General features: G+C 43.2%; 1 protein-coding gene across 5 annotated transcripts; it reads left to right on the top strand.

Moving 5' to 3' along the window:
- The first annotated feature begins 2,628 nt into the window (after positions 1-2,628).
- Positions 2,629-23,374, top strand: PRC1 (protein regulator of cytokinesis 1). Of its 5 annotated transcripts, none has more exons than XM_065906409.1 (15): positions 2,629-2,767; positions 8,041-8,173; positions 8,526-8,648; positions 10,160-10,393; positions 10,988-11,158; positions 11,620-11,769; positions 12,645-12,792; positions 13,560-13,696; positions 15,910-16,005; positions 17,125-17,271; positions 17,488-17,598; positions 18,807-18,917; positions 19,990-20,166; positions 20,492-20,533; positions 22,226-23,374. In XM_065906409.1, the coding sequence occupies exons 1-15, from the start codon at positions 2,757-2,759 to the stop codon at positions 22,295-22,297; spliced, it is 1,863 nt and encodes a 620-aa protein (XP_065762481.1). In that variant the 5' UTR covers positions 2,629-2,756; the 3' UTR covers positions 22,298-23,374. The 5 variants fall into 5 exon arrangements, with proteins under 5 accessions (XP_065762481.1, XP_065762483.1, XP_065762486.1 ...); XM_065906411.1 differs by having other exon boundaries at positions 20,495-20,533; XM_065906414.1 differs by having other exon boundaries at positions 19,990-20,089.
- The last annotated feature ends 81 nt before the right edge of the window (positions 23,375-23,455 follow it).

Consider the following 23,455-nt stretch of genomic DNA (forward strand, 5'->3'; position numbering starts at 1 on the left):
TTTGCCTCCAGTCTGTTCCCCGGTCCACAGTGCTGCCACTTCTTAAAAGAAAGATCAGGGACTTCCCTGGTGGTCCAGTGGTTAAGAATCCACCCTGCAATGCAGGGGATACAGGTTCGATCCCTGGTCAGGGAACCAGGATCCTATATACCTCAGAGCAACTAAGCACGCATAACTAGAGTTATGCCAGAATGAAAGATCCCGTGTCTGTCAACTGAAACCCAATGCAGCCAAATAAATAAATTAAAAGAAAAAAAGAAGACCCAAACCTGTGTTGTTAGGTCATCAAAAGTATCCTTTCCACAGGAAAATGACAATGCTGTGTTGAAATTCCAAGGAAAATGCATATCTCAAGTAGCTAGCTAGAAGCTTGACAGGGTTACACCAAACTAGTGTGCAAGATCAGAGACTCTACTGACAGGACTGTTAGTTTGTAAAAAGAATTATACAGTCAGAAAAACATTCTTTGGCCAAATGAATAAACGGTAGCAGTGCACTGCACTTAAATTCTAGAACAGTGCAGTTCACTAGGACCATAATATGATCCTTTTGTATACATACATTTCAAAGTGTTTTACATGCTGAGTATGTGCCCTGAATTATCTTCCAACGGTTCTGTGACTTTGTTAGTTTCAGAACCGCAGTGTAAAGCACATGATAGCAAAATTGTCTTATCTCTGGAAACTTATAACCCTGGCCACTTGTCTGAAGATCACAAGTTTTTGATGCTTTCTGGAAAACTCTCAACTTGATCAACAAAGAGAGCAAGAAAATTTAAAAAGTGGTGCCTGTAGGCCACACAGTGGAGCAAATGTTTGGCACACTGCTAACAAGTTAGATCCAACCAGTCCATCCTAAAGGAGATCAGTCCTGGGTGTTCATTGGAAGGACTGATGCTGAAGCTGAAACTCCAATACTTTGGCCACCTCATGCGAAGAGTTGACTCATTGGAAAAGACTGTGATGCTGGGAGGGATTGGGGTCAGGAGGAGAAGGGGATGACAGAGGATGAGATGGCTGGATGGCATCACCAACACGATGGACATGAGTTTGAGTAAACTCCGGGAGTTGGTGATGGACAGGGAGGCCTGGCGTGCTGCGATTCATGGGGTCGCAAAGAGTCAGACACGACTGAGCAACTGAACTGAACAAGTTAAAGGATGTTGAAAGCAACAGTGAAGTTCTTCTGAAAGTGAAAAAAAACACTGTCCTGAAGGCTAAGCAAACAAGCACCCTTTACTTTTCTTTCATGGAAAAGGCAAATGAAGAGAACTCACAGACACTACTGTTGGCCAATAAACATGGGGGAAATGTGCAATTTCCATTATTATCAAGCAAGCAACGATTCTTATCAAGCAAAGAAATGTCACAAGGACCACAGTACTCCATGCTGCTGAGGGTAAGGAAGGTATTCTTCCAGCGAGGATGCCTTGGTGGTGAAGGCAAGTGAATAAATACAACCTGTCTGGAGAGGGAGCATAAAGTAATTACACTTCTAGGAACTAACCCTAAGAAAGAATGCAAGATGCAGAGATTGAGGTATGAAAACATTTATCTGTACAAATGACACCTAAATATTCATCAACTGTAAAAGAGTTGAATTATGAATCTACACGACCATATATTACACAACCATGAAAATGTGATATGTAAGCATTAAGTGCTTCCCTGGTGGCTCAGATGGTAAAGAATCCGCCTGCAATGCGGGAGAACTGGATTTGATCCCTGAGCTGGGAAGATTCCCTGGAGGAGGGCATGGCAATCCACTACAGTATTCTTGCCTGGAGAATCCCAAGACAGAGGAGCCTGGCAGGCTACAGTCCATGTGGTAGCAAAGAGTCGGACACGGCTGAGCACAGCGCACAGCAAGCAACTTTGTCGAGTTTTGAGTCTAATTTTTCATAGGACAATTATATAAACCCATGTAGTTTTAAAGAAAACCACGATCCAGGTAATCTCATTTATTTACCAATCGTTACCTGGGAAGTCACAAACCTTTTGGAGATACTTCCTTCTGTAGAACGGCGGTGTTTACCTAGCAGGATGGTGGGCTTCCCAGTGGTTCAGTGGTAACGGATCCGCCTGCCAATGCTGGAGAGGCAGGTTGGATCCCATGGACAGAGAAGCCTGGCAGGCCACAGTCCATTGGGGTCGCAGAGTCGTACACTACTTAGCGACTAAACAACAAAAACAGGATGGTTGCGAAAATTAAATGAGATCACTAGAAAAGCACCGGCCGGTGAGAAAGGTCCAACGTCACTCCCTCTCCCCTTTAGGTCCTGCTTTCCTCTATCTGGGGAAACGGCCACCAAAGCTTGGTCTCCAGGACTGCTGCCTGAAAGAGCGAGGGAAACACATTAAGGCGCCAGGCTTTTCTGTGACTCCTGCTCCCGTCACCTCGCCGGCCAAGGGCGGCAATGCGTTTTAAACGCACCATGCTAGGGAGACCGGGAGACTCGGCGGTCTCTAGGCGGAGACGCGCACTTTGAAAACCGCGCCCAGTGCGCAGGTGCCCCGCCCCAAACCGCGGCGCGCCGGTGGGCGGGGCGAGGGCGGGGCTTCGCGAGGAGCGACGGGACGGGGCACCAATCATGGGGCTTTCACCGCCTCCGGTTCGGTTTGAAATTCTGCGGAGGCCTAACGGCTGGTGCAGCTGCGACCAGGAGGGACGCCGCTGGTGCTTGCTGGGGGTTTCTGCGATCGGCCCGCGTGGAGAAGGTCGGGGGCCTCGACGCCCGCCCGCTTGGAGCGTCCGTCATGAGGAGAAGGTGCATGTTTGTGGGGGGTGTCGAGGGGGCGCGGAAAGGAGCGACTCCCCTTCTGGGTGCGGGGCGGTGCGGGGTCCGAGGGGCCGCCCTCCACCCGGGGTCGGGGCGTCCTATCAGCCGCAACCGAGTGAGGCTGGGAGCGGCCGGGCTCCGCTGGGAAGCTGTGAGTCGGCGCGAGGGCCGCGGGCCGCTGGCGGCGGAGAAGCCAGACCTGACACACCCTTTCCCCGGCGGCCTCGGGCCCCCGCAGGTCCAGCCGCCCCGAGCGGCCCGAGTGCAGGTGCCCGGAATCAGCGGCGGGGTGGTGAGGTCGGGTCGGGCCCGCGGCGCCGCGGGTGCGGGGCGGTCGGAGCTGGAGTCCGGGAGCCCCACCCTCTCCGGCCGCCTAGCTTCTCAGGTGCTGCTTCTTGGCACCGACGGCGTGTTTTATGTATGTCCTGAGTTTTTTGTAGTCAGGGTTTCAATAAAGCCGTTAAGCTTTTAATTTAGCGTTGCATTTCAGTGTCTCTGGGTTGCAGTGTTAATATTTTACTCGAATTGGAAACATAGCTTGGTTTTCTTGCAAGTTCAGAAACTCCCAATTAAGGAATACGTGTCCGGTCGTTTTAGCAACTTTTCAGGCACTGCGGGAGAAGCGGGGGTGGGGGGAAAGGAGTGTCCGAATTGAAATTGCGACCAGACTCATCACTCCGCCTCTTACCGGCCTTGTAACTTTGGGTAATGATGTTGAATGTCCGTTTGCTCATCTCTAAAATGAAAACAATGCCAGTGCTAGGATTTTTGTGTTAAAAGTGATACAGTTGTTAACCTTATTTTCGGAAAGTAGTGAGTGAAGCATTGTGATAATTCATTATTAAGTAATTTATAGTTATTGGTCAAACTGGTTAATGTATGGCTTTGAAAGGTTCTTCCTTCCATGGTTGCTGATTCTGACAGTTCTTTTTCAAATGCTTATCCTTGGGAGAATGGGAATGGAGTACAAATCACTGGCACCACTGGAAAACAGTTGTTGGGTGTCAGGTTGTGGATGACAAATAACTTATTATTTAAAAGAGAGCACAGTTAAGCTGCTGTGTGTTTCAGCTAATGACACATTCTGAAGACTGGAAAAATTTTAAAGGACATTTTACAGAAGACTCTTAACTCCCACGTCCATTAGCAGTTTTTGGATTGTTCAGGCATCTTACTGCTTTCAAGAAAGTGAATGATGAGGAAGGAAAAGTTATCAATTAACTTTGGTTCCAGCCTGACAGATCTAACTAGGCTTTAAAAGGACAACTGGAATTACTATGCTAACAAAACTAGACTTTCAGGTAATCTGGTGTCAAGTATTCATATTTAGAGAAGACTGAGAGAAATATGCCTGAAAAATATGGTTATCAGAATGGTCACTGAATTAGCTATTGGCTTGATTTCTGAAGCAGGTTGTACAGAGGATTGTACAGAGGAGCTTAACAAGCTTTTCTGGAGGGCTATTTAGGAAAAAAAAGAGGACAGTAGATCAGTGGAATGCTGCCGGAAGGTAGGAAATCATTTAAAGGGCCATTTAGGATATCTTCTGGGCTAGTGACTTAAGAGTCTCGAGACTGGAAAAATTGGCCCCTTTCAACCTCTGTGTTCTTGAATGGTATTCTTGTAAGCACCCTCAGTTTTTCAAGTGATGTAGTATAAGAAAAAAATCTCAAATTTGCACCTTTTCAGGAATTACCTGAAACCAGTTAGCAAGGCAGTACATAATTGTACCATAATTTTTTTTACATTTTTTATGCTTTTAGTTTACTTTTAAAGTTTTATTGAAATACAGTTGATTTACAATGTTGTGTTAATTTCTGCTGTATAGCAAAGTGATTCAGTTATACATATATTCTTTTCCATTACGGTTTATTCCCAGGGTATTGAATATAGTTTTGTGTGCTATACAGTTTGAATCTGCTAATCCCAAACTCCCAATCCTTCCTTCCCCCTTGGCAACCACAAATACATTCTCTATATCTGTGAGTCTGTCGTGTGTCATATTTTAGATTCATGATAGCATGTGTTATTTGTCTGTCTTTCTGATTTACTTCACTTAATGATAATCTCTAGGTCCATTTGTGTTGCTGCAAATGGCATTATTTTCTTTTCTATGGCTGAGTAATATTCCATCGTGGGTATGTATATGTGTATATATACACCACACCTTCTTTATCCATTCATCTATTGATGGACATTTAGGTTGTTTCCTGCTATTGTAGTAGTGCTGTGAACACTAGGGGTGCATGTATCTTCAAATTATAGTTTAGTCTGGGTATGTGCCCACGAGTAGACTTGCTGGATCATATGGCAACTCCATTTTTCTCTCTTTTTTCTTTTGAAGAATCTCCAAACTGTTTTCCATAGAGGCAGCACCAACTTATATTCCCTCTAGTAGTGTAGGAGGGTTCTCTTCACACCTTCTCCAGCATTTGTTATTTGTAGACTTTTAATGATGGCTGTTCTGACCAGTTATGAGGTGGTACCTCATTATAGTTTTGATTTGCATTTCTCTACTAATTAGTGATGCTGAGAATCTTTTCATGTGCCTACTGGCCATCTGTATGTCTTCTTTGGGTAAATGTCTATTAAGGTCTTCTGTGCATTTTTTGATGGGGTTGTTTCTCTTTTTTTATTGTTGTTTGAGCTGTTTGTGTATTTTGGAGATTAAGCCCAAGTCTGTCACATCGTTTGCAAATGTTTTCTCCCATTCTGTAGGTTTTCTTTTCATTTTTTTTATTAACTAGTTTTTGGCTGTGCTGGGTTTTTGTGGCTGTTCCTCTAGTTGCGGTGTACACACTGCCTGGACTTCTCGTTGTAGTGTCTTCTCTTGTTGCAGAGCACAGACTCTAGAGCGTGGGCTCAGTGGTGGCGGCACATGGGCTTAGTTGCCCCACGGCAGTGGAATCTTCCCAGAGCAGGAATCAAACCCATGTTCCCTGCGTTGGCAGGCAGATTCTTAACCACTGGACCAAGGATGTCCCAGTAAATTCTTTTAAACACTCTTCATTATGTGTGTATTGATACTGCCATCTGGCATAGGCAACTAGTATTTGTGCAAAAACTTTTCTGCAACTAGAACAGGAAACCTTTACATTGGGATTCCTTGGCTAGAAAAATGTCTTGGAAATGAGTATATTAAAACTATGGAGAAACTGATGTTCCTGGAGATCTAGGCTGGTGATTCAGAATCCCTGAATATGCTATAACAGAAAGGGGGCCAGTGAGAGCCTCTAGCCTCATCTCTCGCACAGAAGAGCTTCAGTGACTTGTTCCAGGCCTCCTGGCTGACTGGTAGCAAAGCACATCCAGAGTTTAACTTTAGCAGATACTGCCAACAGTCTCAAAGTGGTGTACTAATTCACTCCAACCAGCAATGTGTGAAGGTTCTAGCTTTTCTATATACTCATCAACACTGATCAGGGGTTAATATACAAAATATACAAAGAATGTATACAACTCAACATTAAGCAAACAAACACCCTTACTAAAAATGGGTAGAGGATCTGAATAGACATTATTCCAAGGAAGACGTACACATGGTCAACGGGCACATGAAAAGATGCTTAACATCACTAATCAAAAGGGAAATACAGATCAGAACCACAATGAGATAATCACCTCACAACTGTCAGAATGGCTTTTCTTAAAGATAACAGATAACATGAATTGGCGGGGATACTGGGAAAAAGGAACCCTTGTGCACTATTGGTAGGGATGTAAATTGGAGTAGCCACTATGGAAAACAGTTGGCCATCCCCCAGAAAATTAAATATAGAACTCTCAGGGACTTCCCTGACTGTCCAGTGGTTAAGAATCTGCCTTGCAATTCAGGGGATGTGGGTTTGATTCCTGGTCAGAGAACTGAGATCCCATATGCCACAACAAAAAGATCCTGCAGGCTGCAATGAAGATCCCACAGCAAGAAAGATCCAGTGCAGTCAAATTAAAAAAAAAAGAAAAATACAAACTTCCAGTTACAAAATAAATGAGTTACAGGTATGAAATGGACAGTGTGCAGAATGTAGTCAATAACTAGGTAATAGCTTGTATGGTGACCTATTGTAGCTAGACTTATTCTGGTGATCAGTTTGAAATGTATAGAAATATGTTCACTAATATTCACTGTGTTCTCTAGCAGGAATTAACATAGTGTTATAGGTCAATTACATTTCAGAAACAAGCAAATTCAGAAAAAGAGATAGTTTCAGCTTACCAGAGTCTGGGGGTAGGGGAAAGGAAGAATTGGATGAGGGCAGTCAAAAGGTTATAAGGTAAGTCAGGTTTTTAAAAAATTTGTATTTAATTAATGTATTTTTGGCCATGTTGGGTCTCTGTTGCTACGTGGGCTTTCTCTAGTTTCTGTGAGGGGGGGCTACTCTCTAGCTGCGGCGCACAGACTTCTCACTGCAGCGGCTTCTCTCGTTGTGAAGCCCGGGCCCTAGGGCGTGTGGGCTCAGTAGCTGTGCACAGACAGTTGCCCCGTGGCATGTGGAATCCTTCCAGAGCAGGGACCAAACCCACGTCCCCTGTATTGGCAGTCAGATTCTTAACCAACGGACCACCACACAAGTCCAGATAAAACAGTTTTAAGATACGTAATAGAAAAAAAAAAAAAGATAAGTAATAGGGATGTAATGTACAACATGATCAATATAATTGGCACCACTGTATGTTATTTATGAAAGTTGTTAAAGAATAATACTGAATTCTCGTCATAAGAATTTTTAAATTTCTTTAATATTTTACCTATATGAGATGATAGATGTTTACTAAACTTATTGTGATAACACTTCATGATGTATGTAAATCAAATCATTGTGCTGTATACCTTAAACTTATACAGTGCTGTATATTAATTATAGCTTAATAAAACTGGAAGGGAAAAAGATGAGTAACAAATTTGCAATAAACTTCCAGTTGTTTTATAGGAGCTGACATTTTTGTCTGTTTTTCCGTATTATACTGCCATAAGTAGAATCATTGATTGAAGTCCAGATTCTGAGTATTATTCCACAGATTGAATTTACACAATGTAAGATTGAATTTCTAAAATGTAATGTGATACTGGATTTTGCTTTGCCAGGGTTGTGGTGTTTGTGGGGGAAAGGATAGGGGAGTAGTTAAAGATGAATTAAATTGAATGCTTGTTTCCAATTTTTTTAGCCTTGAGCCCACTGAGAAACTAGTTTTAGTTTCTGTAAATACAGTTTTTAGACTGGAGGCACTGACTCATGTCTCTGGCTTCTCTTGGTTTTTAGTGAGGTGCTGGCGGAGGAGTCCATACTATGTCTCCAGAAAGCCCTGAATCACCTTCGGGAAATATGGGAATTGATTGGCATTCCAGAGGACCAGCGGTTACAAAGAACTGAGGTTGTAAAGAAGCACATCAAGGTGAGTTTAGTAGCACTGGCCTCCTTGCAGTGGGACAGGGGAAAGGATGTTGGTGTCTCATCTAAAATAGCATATAGAAGTGACACTAGGATGTCACAGGCTCCTCCTGGTTTTGTTTGCATGTTTGTTTTGGCCAAGCCATGGGGATCCTAGTTCCTGGACCAAGGATTGAACCTGGGTCCCCTGCATTGGGAGTGTGGAGTCTTAAAAACTGGACCACCAGGGAAGTCCTGGTTTTTTTTTTAAGTCCTTTCTTAAAAATTTGAAACTGTGAGACTTTTGGTGTTATTTGTTGTTTGACGCCAATGGGGGAAAACCCAAAACTTTTATAGGACTGTTTTCTCTTTCATAGGACCTCCTGGATATGATGATTGCTGAAGAGGAAAGCCTGAAGGAAAGACTTATCAAAAGCATAGCCGTCTGTCAAAAAGAACTGAACACTCTGTGCAGCGAGTTAAATGTTGAGCCTTTTCATGTATGTGGCAGGGTGTCAGGGGATCCTGTTTGCGTCTGAGATTTAGGGAAGAACTTTGTAGGGCTGGTACTGGACGTGAGAAATGGGTGGAGCATGTTGCCTAGTTACTTGGTTCCAGCAAAGCCGTTTTTTTCACTTATATAAATAAGTTGCCCTGTTGAGAGGCTAAACACCTAAGTGTTGCAATGTTTTAATCAAAAACAAGTTTCCTATTCCTATCAATTTGTAGGACATAAAAATTTTTTTAACTCTGAGCTTTGTTAAAAGAGAAATAGATGATATCATTCCATTCTTTCTTTGAAAGAAAATGAAAAGAGCTACTTAAACAAAGGTGACGAGTGATATAAGGGAAAGTTACCCCCAAAACCTGCCTTTGTGGGTTTTTTCATACTTGAAAGCTGCACAGCACTGAACCAGCCAGAGTGGCCACATGAGAAGAAATGTTTCCATAGTAGGAATATCAGGAGAGTGAGGTCAAACCCAGGGATGCTCATCTGTGTTTCTTGCTGAGAGGCTGCTATCCCGTGCTCCAGCACGAGTCAGACATGAATGCAGACACCAGCAAGCATGACATGAATGACAGAGGGACCCCGAAACATAGCCTGGGTTAGAACAAGTAAAAACAGTGTTGGGATCATAAAAATGAAGACAAATGTGAGGGTTGGGAAAGTAACTAGAATAGAGGTGGGAGCAGGGACAGCATACAGGGGGCTGATGTGGTACCAGTAAGGTCTCAGGTCCCTCTCCCTGTTACAGAAAGAATTGCCTGGGTATCTAGATGGAGTCAGCAGAGGAGGACACTGTGTTTAAAGAGTTAAGAATAATTAATATCTTGTAGCTGTGAGCAATCAGGCAGACTCTGACATCAACACAAATGGCATAAATATCATTGATTTTGAGATTCCTTTTTTTAAAATTTTTTAATTGAAGGATAATTGCTTTACAGAATTTTGTTGTTTTCTGAGATTCCTTCTTTAGTCTTTTTTTTTTTAACTTTTGATATGAAATTGGATGAGAAGTTAGGTATTCAGTAGTATATCTCCCTTAAATTATATTACAGTTCAATGTTGAATAAAATTTATAGGACATATAACTGCCACTTTTTTCTTCTCCTGCTTATCAATTAGGAGTAGAGCAAGGAGTACAAAATGGATTTTTATTAGTTAAATGATGACCTTCGATTATTGGGATGGTTAAGTGATGTTCTTAGGATTTTGGGGATAAACATTTAGTTAGGAGCTAAATAACTATAGTTAACTCAAAGCAAGTTTTTCAGCCATTTTTATCTCTGGTAAGCTTGCCCTGGTACCTTTCCTTGTCGAGGAACTAGGGGGCCCTCTCTGTGCCATGTTCTGTTAGGTTAGGTTTATTCTGTTAGGCTAACAAATAAGTTAACTTATTTGTAAGTTTAACTAAAAGTCTGTCATCCTAGTCTTTTTTTTTTCATCATCTTTCTCCTCCTTTGAAGAAATCCTCTTGGCACCTTAATAGTGGTACGTTGTCTCCTACAGGAAGAAGGAGAGACAACCATCTTGCAACTAGAAAAGGATTTGCGTACTCAGGTAGAACTGAGGAGAAAACAGAAAAAGGAGAGAAAACAAGAACTGAAAATTCTTCAAGAACAAGATCAAGAACTGTGTGAAATTCTTTGCATGCCCCATTATGAAATCGACAGCACCTCAGTTCCCAGCTTAGAAGAGCTGAACCAGTTTAGACAGCATGTGGCAACTTTGAGGGAAACAAAGGTATGCTAACATTGGTGTTTCTGTTCAGTTTGCTAAGTAGCGTGTTAACTCTTTGTGACCCCATGGACTGCAGCACGCCAGGCTTCCCTGTCTGCAGTATCTCCTGGAGTTTGCTCAAATTCAGGTTCATTGAGTCAGTGATGCTGTCTAACCATCTCATCCTCTGTCGCCCCCTTCTCCTCCTGCCTTCAATTTTTCCCAGCATCAGGGTCTTTTCCAATGAATTGGCTGTTTGCATCAAGTGGCCAAATATTGGGAGCTTCAGTTTCAGCATCAGTCCTTCCAGTGAATATTCAGGACTGATTTCCTTTAGGATTGACTAGTTTGATCTCCTTGCAGTCCCAAGAGTCTTCTCTAGCACCACAGTGTAAAAGCATCAATTCTTTGGCGCTCATCCTTCTTTATAGTCCAACTCTCATACCCATACATGACTACTGAAAAGACCATAGCTTTGACTATATGGACCTTTGTCAACAAAGTGATATCTTTGCTTTTTAATATTCTGTCAAGGTTTGTCATAGCTTTATGTCAACATTCATATGTCCTAAAAGTCATTTGACTTTCCTCCAGGTATCTTATAATCTTCTTTCATAGGCATCTAGGCGTGAGGAGTTTGTTAACATAAAGAGACAAATCATACTGTGTATGGAGGAATTAGAGCACACTCCGGACACAAGCTTTGAAAGAGACGTGGTGTGTGAAGATGAAGAAGCCTTCTGTTTATCTCTGGAAAATATTGCAACACTACAGAAGTTGCTCCGGCAGGTAATGTTGCTCAGATTATGACCTGGGATCTCCACAGTATCCAGCAATTTGAAAAAAAAAAACTTGTGGTTTAAGATAAAGAGAGTATTGTATGAAATATAACCTTGAATTTTTTTTTTAAACAAAAACCTTAATTTATATGTAGTTCTCAGAATATGAAATTCAGGATTTGGGTGAAAAACTAAGTTATTTGAATTAGTTTAGTGTTTAACTGAAAAAAAAAAAAAAAATTTTTTTTTTTTTAGTTGAAATTTAAATCCTAATTTTGGAAATCTGAGACCCTACTACCATAATGACAGCCTTATAGTTTGTTTTCAGAAGTCATGAAAACACAGCTCTTCACAGTCTTGTGAAAGTGCTTCTTCTCCATGCGGGTAGAGATGTATCTTTGTGCGAAGCCAGAGGGCCAGCTTTCTCTCTGCCTCTGTCATTGCTGTAACCACTGGCTTTCCTTGCTACAGCTGGAAGTGCGAAAATCACAAAATGAAGCAGTGTGTGAGGGGCTGCGTGCTCAGATACGAGAACTCTGGGATAGGTTGCAAATACCTGCAGAAGAAAGAGAAGCTGTGGCCACGGTTATGACTGGGTCGAAGGCCAAGGTCCGGAAAGCGGTAAGGAACCCTAAGGGCACTGGGTCAGCTTTTTGGTGTCAAGTGTGATGTCTCTGGGACTTCCCTAGTGGCTCACTGGTAAAGAATCTGCCTGCCAGTGCAGGAGATGTGGGTTCAATCCCTGGGTCAGGAAGATCCTCTGGAATAGGAAGTGACAACCCAGTCTGGTATTCTTGCCTGGGAAATCCCATAGACAGAGGAGCCTGGCAGGCTACATAGTCCATGGGGTCGCAAAGAGTCACAGAGGACTGAGCGTGAGCACACACTTATGTCTTTAACCAGCTTCTGCCTTGAGTGAGCCTGTTTTTTCTTTCTTTTTTAAAAATATTTATTTGCCTCAGGTCTTAGTTGCATGCAGGATCTAGTTCCCTGACCAGGGATTGAACCTGGGCCCCCTGCATTGGGAGCATAGAGTCTTAGTCACTAGACCACCAAGGAAGTCCTGAGTGAGCCTGTTTTTAAGACAAACATCAGAAAAGGGTGGCAGTAGCCTGATCATCTATTATTTTTTGTGTATGTTTCTTAGATTTTTGGCTCCTAGGATATCATTGTTATAGAGTGTTGACTTGCCACTGTGGTTTTGTGTTGTAATTTTATTTTAAAGGACTTTCCTTGTGGCTTAGCTGGTAATGCCTGCAATATGGGAGACCTGGGTTCTATCCATGGGTTGGGAAGATCCCCTGGAGAAGGGAAAGGCTACCCACCCCAGTATTCTGGCCTGGAGAATTCCATGGACTGTAGTCCATGGGGTTGCAAAGAGTTGGACGCAACTGAGCAACTTTCACTTCACTTTATTGAAAAAGGGGAAAATATTTTGCAAATTTACATAAATATACAAGTATGACAAGCACTTTTAACAGGTCTTTTTGTTTTAGCTGCAGTTAGAAGTGGATCGGTTGGAAGAACTGAAAATGCAAAACATGAAGAAGGTGATCGAGGCAATCCGAGTGGAGGTGGCGCAGCACTGGGACAAGTGTTTCTACAGCCAGGAGCAGAGGCGGGCGTTCGCCGCCTACTACTCCGGTTCGTACAGAAGTGTCACCCTTCACGTGGCTGCTCACCTGTGATTCATACGTGCCGACGTTCGCTGGGGAGTATTTCCTCTGCAACAGAGGCACAAACTGCCATTCCTGTTCAAATAGGCATTTGCAAATGCTGCTGGGAAATGAGGGATCTCTGAAGCGGTATAACTCTGTGGCCTACAGGTGTGAAGCTCAGGTTTATCAGGTGCTTACTCTGCGCTGCCAGGTGCAATGTCAGACTCTTAACAGGATTATCTCACTTAATAGTCATGTTAGGGGATGAGGAAGGACACTGGGGCACATAAATGTTGCACAGCTTAACCCAGAGACACATAGCAGGTAAATGGCAGAGCCCACTTTTGAGCCCAGGAGTATGCCCCCAAGGGCCCAATGGAATTCTGGTCTAAATTGAATATAAAGATGCTGCTGTCTTTACTGAATTCCATGTTTCTGTACATTTTCTGTGACTCAGCCCTCTATTGGGCAGCATGAAAAGAAATAATATGAAAGAAACATAAGACAAGGCAAAAGATGACAGAAGTTTTGAGAATCTTAGTCATATTATTCTACACCTTAGTCAATCTCCAGTCCTACCAGGTTGATGGTGACAAACCTGACTTTTATTAGCTACAGCATACAATTACTCATGTATCACTTTTACTGTAAGGGAGAAAAATCTGCTTCCATTTTAGGGGGATGAGGGATTAGTAAATTGGGATACTAAACACTGGAGGGATTTCTTAAAACTACTGGGCCTGTATCTTGCAGAGGACTACACAGAAAATCTGCTCCAGCTCCATGATGCCGAGATCGTGCGGTTAAGAAACTACTATGAGGTTCACAAAGAACTCTTTGAAGGTGTCCAGAAGTGGGAAGAAAGCTGGAGGCTTTTCTTAGAGTTTGAGGTACTGCCCTAGTTTTTGTCTATTTTCCTTAGAGTACAGTGTGGTGGTAAGCAAGCATCCTCTGTGTGAAGTCAGAGCCTGTTTCCTTTGCTCTTTACCAGGTTTTATCATTACATCTGTAAATTACTGCTAACCCATCTGTATTTGTCAAGCTTAGAAACATGTAAGAGAAAAACCCCAAATTAATGCTTTCAATAAGGCTGAAGTTTCTTGCATAAAGGCAGTCTAGAGGTAGGCAGTGCAAGGCAGGTATGGCTGTTCCATAGTCAGTGGGGTCCCAGGCTTCTCCAGTTTATAGCTCCTCCACCACTAAGGGGTGAATCTTAAGCTCAGGTCCATGGTGGTTCTGGAGCTCCAACCATAGCGTTTCATACAGCATGGGAAGGAGGGAGCACAAAAGGCGTTGCCCCTCCTTCCCTCTAAGAGCCCTTCCCAGGCTCTCTTCATAGCACTTCCACTTAAATGCCACACCAACTACTGGCGAGGCTGGGAGAACTGCTACCATAGATAAATCCAGGGTCTGTTTCTAAGGAAAGAGAGAAGAATGGATGTAGGGGCAGGTAACTAACATTCTGTACTGTTCAAACTTTTGCTATTATCTTAGAAAATTGCCTGGTTATTGGGGCACATTTGTGTACCCTGAGTTCCTTTTGTTCTGATAGACAGCACAAACAGGTTCCCTTAGAGCATTTTAGAGTTCAGAGCTGGGAACGTGTTGAGGCAAGAGAGGCACCTTGGGCATGAAATTCATGAGATTTATTCTCAGGTCCATACCAGTCCTGTTAGAGCTGGAACAGCCCTTTAGCAAATCCAAAGTTTAAGTTTATAGGCAGGAAACTAAGACTCAGAAGTAGAGAAAACTGTGTGAGATCTCACAGCTGTTTAAGAGCAGGTGTTCTAGGCCTCCATTCCTCCTTACTTCTGATAGAAAGAAAGGAGGAGGAGGAGTGAAAGTACTGAAAGTAGTGAAAGTACCATAAAAGAGAATGATATTTGGCCACTGGCAACAACTTGAATGGACCTATAGGGTATTCTGCTTAGTGGAATAACTCAGAGAAAAAGACAACTACTGTAAGACACCACTCATATGTGGAATCTATAAAATAAACTAATGCATATAACAAAAAAAACAGACTCACAGACATAGAAACAAACTAATGGTTACCACTGGCGCGGGGGAAACTGGGACTATTCAGGAGTAGGGGATTAAGAAGTATAACTACTATGTATAAAATAACTAAGCCGCTGGGATACATTGTACAGCATGCATGGAACACTGTAGAGCATAGCCAATATTTTAAAATAACTATAAATGGAGTATGACCTTTAAAAATTGTGAATCTCTGTGTTGTACACCTGAAACTTATATAATACTGTAAATCAACTATAATTTAAAAACATACATATATAAAGTTAATAAAGAACCAAATATGCAACCCTTGTTTACATGCCAATGTTTAAGGAAAAATAAGAAGCTCATTACCATTCCTTTTAGATATGCTTATACAAAGTTACTAATCAAACAGCCTGGAAAGGAAACAGAATTTATCAGTTTGGCCCCCAAATTGTCGAGACTGTTTCTAAACTTTCTAGATTATCTGCCCCATTTTTTAGTGTATTCACCTAATTTGCATTTATAAATTATATACTTACTTTACTGTTCTGATATATTATAGAATGTAACTAAAAACAGAAAAGTTAAAAAGAATAAGAAGCCTAACATTTTATATTTTTTGTCCATTTTGTGGGGGTTAATTTAATAAAAATCACATGATCTATAAACCCTTTCACTGAGCACATTTAAGCTGTGTTGTCTTAATACACTGGGAGTGGGCAAGTGGGGGAGCCACCAGCAAGCCCTCTGAGTGTAGACCTTCTGCTTGTCCCCCCGAACCCCCCCATTTCCCTTTGGTGACCTCTGAACCAAGGAAAGGAGCCAGTGACATTGTGCAGTAAATATTAAAGCCTGTCTTACTTTTTAGAAAAGGAAACAGTAGTTTTCCTGCACCCCAGTGTATGATCTTGCATCTCTCTGAGAGTATTCACACCCCACTCCCTGCCTTAGAAAGCCACCATGTCTCACTGCTCAGAGTGGGTGGGGATGAAAACTCTCAAGTCTCCTTAAAAATATGCATCCATTTATGAGAGCATGGATTCTAGCAGAAGTGACTGACTGTCAGGCATCTACTCTAATTAAAATGTGTTTTTCACAGAGAAAAGCTTCAGATCCAAGTCGATTTACAAATCGTGGAGGAAATCTTCTAAAAGAGGAAAAGCAGAGAGCCAAACTCCAAAAAACACTCCCTAAGGTAATATTGTTGCTGAAAGTGTTTGGTGCGTGGCTACAAAATATCTCACTTTTTATATATCCCTTGGTTTGAATCATTTTGCCCCCAAACTGTATTCTCTTCCAAGGGTTAGGCAAGGATAGTAAGTACATGCTGGGTCTTCCTAGTATCAAGTATTTCTTGATAACCGAATATCAAGTTTTATTATGTTTTTAGGACTGCCACAACAGAGTACCAGAGACTGGGTGGCTAAAACAACAGAAATTCATTTTCTCAGTCCTGGAGGCTAGAAGTCTGAAATCAAGGTGTCAGCAGGGCTGGTTTCTTCTGAGGCTTCTTTCCTACCTCCACACAGTTATCTTCTCCCTGTATCTCCACACAGTCCTCCTACTGTATATGTCTGTGTTTAAATTTTCTTACAAAGCTACAGTCATGTTGGATTAGGACTCACCCTTATGACCTCATTTTAACTTAATTACATCTGTGTTCAGATAAAGTCACATTCTGAGGTACTGGGGATTAGGACATCAGGATATGAATTTGGCAGGGGGCATAATTGAGCCCATAACACAAGGTGACCTTTTGAGAAAGTACTTTGGACTTCATTACTATTCTCTATTTTAATAATAATAGTTAACATTTATTAAATTAAGTGCCAGCTACTGTTTTAGAGTGCTTCCCATTTATTAATTCACTTAATCGTCACAACATCCTTAAGAGGTTGGCATTATTGCCATTCTTACAGATGAGCAAACTGAGGGACTGAGCACTTATGTACCCAGCCCACCTCTTCAGAGCCAGTGAGGGGTGGATCCCAGGCTCAGCCCAGCTCGTGCTGCTCCGTGAACACTGCCTGCTTATTGTTGCAGGTTCCCCCAGTGCTGCCTCCAGCTTGTGGCACCGGAACTTTAGTGCTCAGGCTCTGGGTTCTCACCTTTTCCCACCTTTAAGCGTGTTATGAATGAACCATGCCCAGACTGATTCCTGGCCACTTCAGCCTGTTCCCATATGGGTGCAGCTACCTGAAGTCAGGTTAATGATACTCTGAGGCGGGGAGAGGCATTCTTTGGGAGAATCATTTCTTTCAGGTTTCACACCAAAGATTTGCCATGATTAACATGTCCTTGTTTGTGGTCTCAGTTGGAAGAGGAGTTGAAAGCAAGAATTGAAATGTGGGAACAGGAGCATTCAAAGGCATTTGTGGTGAATGGGCAGAAATTCATGGAGTACGTAACAGAACAGTGGGAGATGCACCGGCTGGAGAAGGAGAGGGCCAAGCAGGAACGAGTAAGTGAGCCCGACTTGGGAAGCGGGGAAGAGCAGTGAGTGAGCAGCCCAGAGTCTGCCAGGGCTCTAAGTTGACTAAAGAAGTTGCAGCTCATGGCAGCTCTTTTTAGCTCTGGGTGTAGACACTTGCATTGTATTTCTGGCCCTTCCTCTGCCCCCATCCCAGAGCTGCTCTCCTTATGGGATTTATCATTCTTGCCCTTGACTTTCACACAGCAACTAAAGAACAAGAAGCAGACAGAGACAGAGATGCTCTATGGCAGTACTCCGCGAACACCCAACAAGCGGCGAGGACTGGCACCCAGCACTCCGGGCAAAGTGCGCAAGGTGAGGCGGAGCTGCCCAAACTGCTGGGCTTTGATGTGTGTCAGCTGGTGAGTCCCCGATTAAACTCGGGGGTGCCGGCAGCTGCCAACATTCTGCAATGATGAAAACCTTCAGAGGTTCATTCTGTAACTCAAACAAGTGACGATGGTGCTGTGTGAAGGAAGACTTTCATGCTTGGCAAATAGAATAGCTAATACTCCTTAATCTCTAGAGCAGGAAATCAGGGAGTTCGTCCTTCCCTTCCTTTTTTTTTTTTTTTAAACCTTTTCTTTGATAAATGAAGTGCTATTTTCCTCTTCAATCCTCAACTCATACTTTATTACATAGAAAATGTTTTTAAAAAATCACCTATAATGTATAACTCCAGGAGCACCAATGAGAATATTTGGTGTTTTTCCTGCTTTTATAAAAAGCTTTTTAAAATAGTGTATTTTCATAAAATAGAGATCACATATATAATTTTGATTTCTGCTTTTTCAGAAAATTAAACTTTCTTTAAATATGCTCATTATTAGCTAGTATATTCTATTTTTTTGGCATTCTGTCATTTATTAAACTAGTTCCCTATTGTTTGATATTAGGTACTTAATTTTTTATTAGGAAAATAATGTGATGAAATTTTTAAAACATGTTATAAATTTTTACCCATCACACCCAGTTTCCTTTTGCCCTTTTGTATTCTCTTTGCTTCCCTCACCCATCCCCTCCAGCTCCTGGCAGCTACATCTTTGTTCGCGCTGTCACTATTGATTAGTTTGCATTTTCTAACATTTTATAGAATAGAATCACACAGTGTGTATACTTCTGTGTCTGGCTTTTTTCATCTGTGTTATGTCAGTAGGTTACTCTTTTTACTTTGAACAGTATTCCACTGGATGTATATACCACAATTTGCTTATCTAGTTGCCTGTGTTGATGGAGATTTAGCTTATATCTGGCTACTACACATAAAGCTGCTGTAAATATTTATGTGTAAGTCTTTGTATAGATATATGCTTTCATTTCTCTTGGATAAATACCCAAGAGTGACATGGCTGCGCCTTAGGATAGTTGCCTGTTTAACTTTTCGGAACAAAATGGTTGTCCCATTTTACAATTCCACCTGCTGGATGGAACACTGAACACTTTTCTAGACTGCTTCCCGTCCTCACTCCTCTGTAGTGTAGGGATGGGTTGTCTCATGTCAGTAATCTTGTTTCTTGTCCTAGCTGAACACTACCACCATGTCCAATGCTACGGCCAACAGCAGCATTCGGCCTGTCTTTTCGGGGACAGTCTACCGCTCCCCTGTGTCTCGACTTCCACCTTCTGGCGGCAAGGTCAGTATGCTCTGTGTACAAGCACATCTGCAACACCAGCCCGGCCTATGCACTCCAGGGTCTGCTGGGAGGCAGAGATACTGAATATTTCCCTCTGAACTGAGAAGGAACTTTGAGACCAAAAAACAAAGCAGGTAGCTTCATAAAGTGCAGTTATGAAGTTTACTGTGGGTAATTTACATACAGGCAGGATCAGGCGGACAGTGACCCAGAGGCATTTGCATCTGCACTCAAGCTCCGAAAGGGGTACAGAGGGATTTAAAGGGGCCAAAGCTAAAAATGTAGATACATCTATAGGACACATCTAGGAGCAGCACGTCTGTACTGATGGGCACTGCACAGTTTTCTTTCTCCCAGGGTCTCGAGACCACCAATCACCTGCCTCAGCAAAAGGCATTCTTCCAGTTTTCATATCAGGTGAAGGCAAGGGTCAGACTTGATAGGGGCTTTGTCTGGCTTGGGCACATTCCTTGTGCGAAGATTGAAGTTTCGGTCATGCAGGACGGGGAGAGGGTGGGACTGCGGGCCTAAGGTGGAGCTGACATAAAGGAGTCAGTGTGGTTCAGCCACACAAGGCCCCACCTCCTTGTTCCAGTTTCTAAGATCCTTTCATCTGATTATCATTGAGATGCTGAGAGTTAACAGATGGAAACTAACTAGTCTCTCAAAGGCTAAATGAGAGAAGAGAAGAGAATGGTCTTCCTGAGCCCTGACTGGTGTTGTGGGAAGCACTGGGGTGGCTGGGAAACTGAAGTCTCCGTAGGCTCAGTTCCAAGCCTGGTCTTCAGTTGCTCCCTGCATGTGGGTTCCAGCCCAGACACTGGACGACTAGGTGCAGACAGGAACTCTCAGGCCAGGACAGGGGTGAGGTGTGCTAAAGCCTGTTCAGTCTTTCAAGTATTCTGCAGACTATGCTCAAGATAGGGGTTCTGCAAGTCATTAAGAATTTATATTTATTAAACCAAAAGTATAGGATTCCAGACACATGAATAGACGGTGTCAGCCTTTGATAATTTGTGTATGTATGGTAATTATAAGGGTGATACATTGAAGGATCTTCCTTTCTCTGCAGCCAGTCATCACTTCCACCTGTTCAGGGAAAAAAACACCCCGTGCCGTCAAGCATGGAGCCAACAAGGAGAACCTGGAGCTCAATGGCAGCATCCTCAGCGGTGGGTACCCTGACTCGGCCCCCCCACGGCGCAACTTCAGCATTAATTCTGTTGCCAGCACCTATTCTGAGTTTGCGGTAATTCACCTTTTCTAATATCTACCAGTCCCTGGGGAGCACACAGTTGGGGCAGAGGGGGCATCTCCCTAGGGACACCCAGGCTGTTACTTCGGACGGATCTTTGGAGGCTGAGAATCCCTTTCCTGACATGACCATGGCATGAGGTGGGGGTGGTGTAAGGGTGGTATACAGGAAGAAAGATGGCAGCAGCAACCAGACATTTAACCTGGATCCTTCTGCTTAAGAAATACCATTCCCTGGCTGCAGGAGGTGACCTTTCTAATTACTGCCCTGGTGCTCTCTTGGTGGAGTCTTGGTAATTGTCTTAATTCTTTGTTCTTAGAAGGATCCGTCCCTCTCTGACAGCTCCACTGTTGGGCTTCAGGTCTGTATGGCAACCCCTGCATGTCCCACGTCCCTTTTCCAAGCTGATCTGTCATCTGCTGGCTTCCTTCCCATGTGGGCACAGGGCTGCACTAACCAGTCATCTCAGCTGTACTGTCATAAGACTTTTTAACAAAGGAAGCAGGAATCCCTAATACAGATTTCAAAAACAGTAAATATCTGGCTTAAGTTCCCAACAGACTGACTAAACAGACTAATCTGCCGATTAACTTGTTCAGACTTGGATTCTCAGCCCCATCTAAAGTTAGGCAAAGTTTTTTTATCCTGTTATTTCACAACAGAGAATTTCCACCCTCCCCAGTTGTGACATTAAGGGCCTCCAGTGTGCTAGAAAGAAGAGAGGCCCCATCACATGGGGAGGGGAGCCCCAGCTGTGTGCTGCCTATAAGGTTCTTGGCCTGTGTGCTGATTATTTCCTGGAGTATATGTCTTACTAACCCCTCAGAGCTGCACTGCCAACTTTCTGTCTGCTCTGGGCTAGCCCATGCTCATTTCTTTGCCTTTGCCTATTTCTACCACATTGAGCTGCTAAAGCACATAGGAGGCACTGGAAGAAAGTTGTTTTTTTCCCACAATGCTCTTCAGCTCCTAGTAACCTACTTCACATTTACCAACACTTAACTGCAGTGCCCTTTCCTTAGGGATGTGTTCTCTTGTCTCACTATCTAACTACTGAGAGGCGAGGCCGTCCTTCACCCTTGTGGGGGATATTGAGTGAAAGCCTAGGTCATCAACTGTCTTGCTGCAGTAATGGAGAATGTGACAGCTGCCCAAAGCTACAGCTCATTTTGAGCTCTGAAGCTCGTTTTATATTTTACTTTTGTCAAGTTACTTTTTTTTTTTTTAAAGAATTGTTTTATGTTTTTTTTTTTGGCTGTGCTGTGTGGCATATGGGATCTTAGTTCCCCAACCAGGGATTGAACCTCAAGCTCAATCTTAACCACTGATCTACCAGGGAATTCTTTATCAAGTACTTGACTGTTGTGGTTCTCCTACAGAAGTGGGTACTTGTCACTATGGCTAGCTGACTGCAGACCACAAAGTCCAACTTTCTCTTTCCTGTTGCTCAGCCAGCCCTGCTTCATCCACTTGGCACTTACACATATCTGTCTTTGGCTCGGTCAGGAAGGCTCTTCTGTTTGGGCTGTTGCGGCTGTAGGCTCCACCAGGCAGCACTGAAGCCAGCAGACTAACCTCTACTGACACCTCTCCTTCCTCACTGGTCACTCATGCTTTGTCTTCTGCTTCAATACCATGTGCTCCAGCATGAGATGAAATCACCAGCAGGTTAACAGGCCCTCAGCCCCAGGGATTGGTAGATAAATACTCTGGCCCATTGTTTCATAAAGGGCTCAAAAGACCAAAGCTTGTTGCCTATCTAGCTTGACAACTCAGAGTACTTGGTGAAGTCTAAGGGATTTCTCCTCTGTGAAGTTTTAACAAAACCTGGCTGAGGAAAGCAATCAAGGGGCATATATGCACCTGCTTAATCTGTGACTAAGCATTTCCTTCCCTTAGATTCCTAACACAGCCTGTGCTGGGCTAGGGCCCACCGTCTTAGAGAAACACCCTCAGGGGGCTGTGTGCTGACATTTACTCATGCTTACTTACCAGGGCAGGGCATGCATGAGAGGGGGCAGTACTGCCATTGATGTTATTTATTTTTCAACAGCGCGAACTTTCAAAGGCTTCCAAATCTGATGCTGCTTCCCGAATCCTCAATTCAACCAACATCCAGTCCTGAGAAGCCCTGATCAGTCACCCCTCTGAAGTTTTCTGTGCCTAATTATACAGGGTGGCTTTAATGTTTCTTCAGTTTAGATGCTTGAAAGCCTGGACAGGTTCCATTAGCATGAGTCTAACTTAGAGAAGTGAATAAGTTACAGATGAAAGTCTATCATAAGCTTAGTGTGTCCTTAGACATTTGGTTTTATTTTGACTCAAGAAATACATTAAAACTTAGTTCACAGCAGTAAGTGTAAATTTTAGCATATGGAACTTAATTTCTTTTCCTGCCCCATAACTGTACTTGCTGAAGCATGATCAAGGGCTTGTTATATTTCACCTTTATGTAGGAAAATGACTGTGTCCATCCTTGGGGTATGGGACATGAAGCAGTTTTCTGTCTGTACACTTATAATTAGCAACTAACATCTTTTTTGTTTAGGGATGTTCACTTAATGCTACAGCTTCAGTAGCTTTGCTCTCACCTAAAGGCCTGTCCCCACCACACAGGACAGCCTTCCTCCTGATGAAGATGTCTGTGTGTCAGAAGTTGGGATGGCCTGACTCACTGCCAAAGAGGTGACAGGGAGGCTGGGAGCACCTTTGTTCAACTGTGTACAGTTTTGTCATGTGGGGTGATGCTGTGGTCAGCGGGGGGCCGGGGGTGTGTGTGTGTATGAACACACGTGCTTGTCTGAACTCTACTCTCTGGGTCCAGCTCCCTCATCCCGGCGCCCTGGTGCCCGAGTCCCTCCACCCTCTGCACTTGGTAGCCAAGTAGGGAGGCTGTTTGGTTGGCTGGGCCATTCCTGTTCCTGTTGTGGAGACCTGGAACTTTGCACATGTCAGTACTGGGGAGTTGTTCCTGCCGTAATGTCCACGATGAGGCTCCTTCTTTACCTACCCTATCGATCACTACTGCGCTCCCCAAAGCACTATTATTTATTCTCCCTCTGCCTGCACCCCTACTACTGTCAGCACAGTAAATGGTTCTTGGAAGCTTACAGGTGTGGATTTGATCTGTTAGTCATGCGTATACATGTACTGATTTTAAAATATATTAAATTAAAATGTATACTTATATTTCAGAAACATATATTGTAGTGGTGTTTTCATTGATTTCCCAATCACTTTTTGGTTGGTTTTTGTCTGAAAAACAGGACTAAAAGAACATACA

This window comes from Muntiacus reevesi, chromosome 15 (assembly GCF_963930625.1).
Source record: "Muntiacus reevesi chromosome 15, mMunRee1.1, whole genome shotgun sequence".
Taxonomy (NCBI): domain Eukaryota; kingdom Metazoa; phylum Chordata; class Mammalia; order Artiodactyla; family Cervidae; genus Muntiacus; species Muntiacus reevesi.